This window comes from Catharus ustulatus, chromosome 7 (assembly GCF_009819885.2).
Source record: "Catharus ustulatus isolate bCatUst1 chromosome 7, bCatUst1.pri.v2, whole genome shotgun sequence".
Taxonomy (NCBI): domain Eukaryota; kingdom Metazoa; phylum Chordata; class Aves; order Passeriformes; family Turdidae; genus Catharus; species Catharus ustulatus.
In genome coordinates, this window is record NC_046227.1 from 16495676 (window position 1) to 16499580 (window position 3905).

General features: G+C 56.7%; 1 protein-coding gene across 5 annotated transcripts; it reads right to left on the bottom strand.

The window, feature by feature from the left end:
- Positions 1-1362: 1362 nt before the first annotated feature.
- On the bottom strand, positions 1363-3461 carry HOXD3 (homeobox D3). 5 transcript variants are annotated; one of them, XM_033065015.1, is made up of 3 exons: positions 3141-3450; positions 2966-3077; positions 1363-2544 (listed from the first exon to the last, which is right to left on the bottom strand). In XM_033065015.1, the coding sequence occupies exons 1-3, from the start codon at positions 3411-3413 to the stop codon at positions 1793-1795; spliced, it is 1137 nt and encodes a 378-aa protein (XP_032920906.1). In that variant the 5' UTR covers positions 3414-3450; the 3' UTR covers positions 1363-1792. The 5 variants fall into 5 exon arrangements, with proteins under 5 accessions (XP_032920906.1, XP_032920902.1, XP_032920904.1 ...); XM_033065011.1 differs by having other exon boundaries at positions 2966-3461; XM_033065013.1 differs by having other exon boundaries at positions 1363-2567; positions 2974-3450.
- Positions 3462-3905: the final 444 nt, after the last annotated feature.

The window sequence follows — 3905 nt, forward strand, 5'->3', positions numbered from 1 at the left end:
TATTTCTCACAATAGGAATGCCAGGTCTGTCATTAGAGGATGGAGTAGGAGCTGCTGTGTTTGTCAAACTGGAAAGTGATGCATCAAACGCTTTGGTGGGGAATACAGAAGTTTGAATTAATATTTAACTCGACATTTTTAGAAAGAGATAAGAATAGTCTTCTCAGAGCGATATGTACTGTCAGGAAGAGACTTTAATCACAGCGTTTACAAAAGAAGTATTTCTGTAAATCCAGCGAGGAGTTCAATACAGCCGTGTAACTAGAGAGGAGGATACACGAGGGTTCAGAGCATCGTTCCCTTTCTTTTTCCTATTTTTTAATCTTCTTGTTACTTTATTTTTTCCTTCCCCGTGCTAAGTGTCCTGTTTGTGGCAGGGAGGGGTGGCGGTGCCCCTCTGCCGCGGTCGGGCGGGGTGGGACTGTCCTTGCGGGCACCGGGGGAGCGCGGCGGCACCGCCCAGCCACTGCCCGCACCCTGGCTCAGCGTCTCCCTTCGGCTGTGTGTATCTGATTGTCAATTCTCTTTCAAAGTTTATACTTATGAGAAAAAAAAAAAAAAAAGAAAGAAAAAAAAAGAGGAGAAGCTCGGGCTTCCAAAGATATCTTAAAAATTGATTTAGGATTAGTATAAAGACAACAGTATAAAAATAACAAAGGAGGCGGCAGCTGCTGCGCGGATTGCTATGGAGACCCTAATGAAATTAGCACTATCAGAGGGTTTCTAATTTTTTTTGCCTTCTAAGCTTCTAATTTCATTTCTATTTCGGATAGCCAGAGTGTAATTTAAAATAAAATTAAAAAAAAAAAAGAAAAAAAAAAGGAAGTAGCCCACCGAAATATTATGCGCGATAGATACCCAGCCAATAAATAAATGTTAACCTCACCGAGGTTTTTATATGCAGGATTTGATCTGAAACAAGATGGCCAAGAGCTCCTCTTTGTAGATCGCCTCCTCAAAGCGGCTGCGCTTCCAACTAAAGGTGGCTTCACCCGGCCGAGCCAGCTGCCAGCCAAGCCACCGAGGCGCTCGAGTGGGGCCAGCCGATTAGAAATAAATACTTTAAAAATACTTTCAATATTTTTTTAAGTGTAACGGCTCTTTGTGTGACGCCACAGTTTGTTTTACTCTATTAATGATTTACGACTTGCTGTCTTAATTAATCCTTACATAAACTACAAACACCAGCCACTGTTACAACTGTTCAAGACTACTCTCTCAACTAGCTCAGACCGATTATACTAAATAGGTGAAATGTAAGTCACCACGGACCTGAATCCCTCTCCCGAAGTATTGGTGAAGAAACTCTACAAATACCCACATAAATACATTAAGACGAGGATAAATAATCAGTGATACAAAAAATGTCTCGCTTAAAATAATAAATACATATCATTTAGTCCAATGCGATCCTTACGTTACGGAAGAACTCATAAATTAACTTCTCTGAAATAAGCTTACGCGCGGGCGAGTTCCGACGGCTCACGACTGGTCTAAAACACCTCAGCATGACGCGCTGCTAACTCTACAGCATCTCTAAGACTTACCTTCAAGTACATCATTACCAGCTTATCAGTCCCTCGGTTGGCAGTATATTGCACTGTCATGCTTAAAACAGCTCTAAGAGAAAGGCTCCTGCTCACGGACCTACTCGGGGCTGCGGAAAAGAGAAGGGAGCTGCTAAGGGAGACAAATCCACTAATACTGTTGGCACTCGAGAGCACAGTAACACTGTCCCGTCAGAAAAGTGAGGTAATGGAGAGGGGAGCGGGGCCCGCTGGCCGCCGCCCCGCTACAGATGCGTGAGCTTGGGCGCCTCCTGCATCCGTCCCTGAGAGGTGTGGTGAGAGGAAAGGTCCGTGTAGGTAGGGTGGGGGTCGCAAGGTCCGTGGTGGTGGCCGCCGGGGATCTGGGCGGCGCAGCTGTAGTCCACGCTGGCGGAGGAGGGGTGCTGCAGGTGCCCCAGGTTGAACATGGGGCCTGAGGCCGGCATCGAGTCCACGAAGTTGCCCCCCACGTAGACGGGGCTGCCCTGCAGGCTGGGGTTGGCGAAGCCGCCGCCGCCGCTCTGCATGGGGTGGGGGTCGTACTCCGCGCCCGCGTAGCGCTTCTGCTGCGGCAGGCAGCTGCTCAGCGGCGCCGTGTAGGCGGCCAGCCCGTACATGCTCTGCTGGGACTTGGCGAAGGAGGTGGGCGAGGGCGCGTCGTAGCTGAGGCTGTTGACGCCAGGGAGCTGGCTGGAATAGCCGACGTGGTTTGGGCCGCTTAACGGGGGGCTGCGGTCCGGGGACTGTCCGACGGGGGAGTGCATGATGCCTTTGGCTTTTTGGTCCTTTTTGTACTTCATCCGGCGGTTCTGGAACCAGATCTTGATCTGCCGCTCGGTCAGGTTGAGTAGGTTGGCCATCTCCACGCGGCGCGGCCGGCACAGGTAGCGGTTGAAGTGAAATTCCTTCTCCAGCTCCACCAGCTGCGCGCTGGTGTAGGCTGTGCGCACCCTCTTGGAGGCCGGCCCGGGGGGGCTCTTGTCCTCGCAGCTCTCTCCTGCAGGGAAGAGGCACAAAGAGACATTGGTTCCCCCCACGAAAGACAGCCCCCCCTTCCTCCCGGGCTCCCTCGGAAACCTGCTATACCCTCTCGCTCTGTCGGCGCCCGGAGAGGGGGTGCGGAGGGCCCGGGGGCGGCCTCCCGCTCCTCCCTGCCCGACGTACCCACCGTCCCGCAGCTGCCTCTCCCCAGGGACCACCAGCGGCCACCCGTCCAGGCGTGCCCGGGACCCGCCCCCAGCCTGTCCCACCTGCAGCGCCCGGCAGGGCTGGGACCCCTCAGCGGAGTGGGGGGACGGCAGCCAGAGGAGTAGGACACAAGGCGAGGAGACAGGGGGCTCAGGCCGAGGGGTTTAGCCCGAGACACTCAGCCCGGCTCCCCGGGCGAGCAGTGGGTCGGGGCGGGGATGTTGGGCTACCTGGGGGGGCGCAGGTGCTTTTCTGCTTGGAGTTCTGCCGGGACTCCTTCATCCAAGGAAATATCTGCTTGCTGAGGGTGGCGCTGGCCGAGCCCGAGGAGTTGGGGCCCCCCTTGGTTTTTTTCGGAGGGGGCACACTGGGAGGGGGGTTGGGCGGGGAGGAGGGCGGCAGGGCCGGGGGCTGATGCTCGCCGATCCCCGGGGGCTGACTGCCCCCGGGGCCGCCCCCGCCCGGCCGCATGCAGCTCCCGCTCAGCTCGCTGCCCTTGTGGGCCGGAGCACGGCCGGGCGCCGAGCCCTGGACGGAGCAGGCGGAGCCGGGGTACTCGCCGTCCAAGCCGGCCTGGCCGTAGGGCTGGTGGGCCGCGCCGTAGGGGTAGGCGTCGGCCTTGCTGTAGGTGTAGCCCCCGAAGAGCCCCGCGTTGTCGTAGTAGGCGGCTTTCTGCATCCTCTGCTCTGCGATCGCCGAGGCCCGCGGCCCCCGCTCAAATAACATTGACCGCCGCCCCGCGCCTCACGTCGTCGGCCCGGGCCACCCGCAGCCACCTGGGGAGGGAAACAGCAGGGACACAAACGAGACTTTCAGAGGGGGACACGGGCTGGTAGCGGCTGGCACGAGCAGGTCCCAGCACCCTCCGCACCCCAGCACCCTCGGCCTCCCGTCCAGGGGAGGGCTGGGAGACATCAAGGAAGGAGCAGGGGACCCAAAGAAGGACCAAGGGACAAAAGGGAAGGAGCAGGGTCACGAGGCAGGAGTCAGGGCAAACTGGGCCACACCAGGGAGAGAGCAGAGTACACCAGGGAGGGACCCGGGGCACTGCAGGGAAATAGCCACCCGAGAGGGATGATGCAGGGGGGAAACAGGAACACATTGGCGTGACTTCCTACAGGCCACCTTTTGAAGCATTTTGGGGGATGTTTTATTTGCTTAGTTTTGCCT

Bases quoted from the DNA above. Each gene is read 5' to 3' on its own strand.
- HOXD3 (XM_033065011.1), bottom strand. From the start codon at position 3,461: ATGTTATTTGAGCGGGGGCCGCGGGCCTCGGCGATCGCAGAGCAGAGG. The intron at 2,545-2,965 runs GTAGCCCAACAT...TCTTCCCTGCAG, and splicing joins AAGCACCTGCGCCCCCCCAG to GAGAGAGCTGCGAGGACAAG.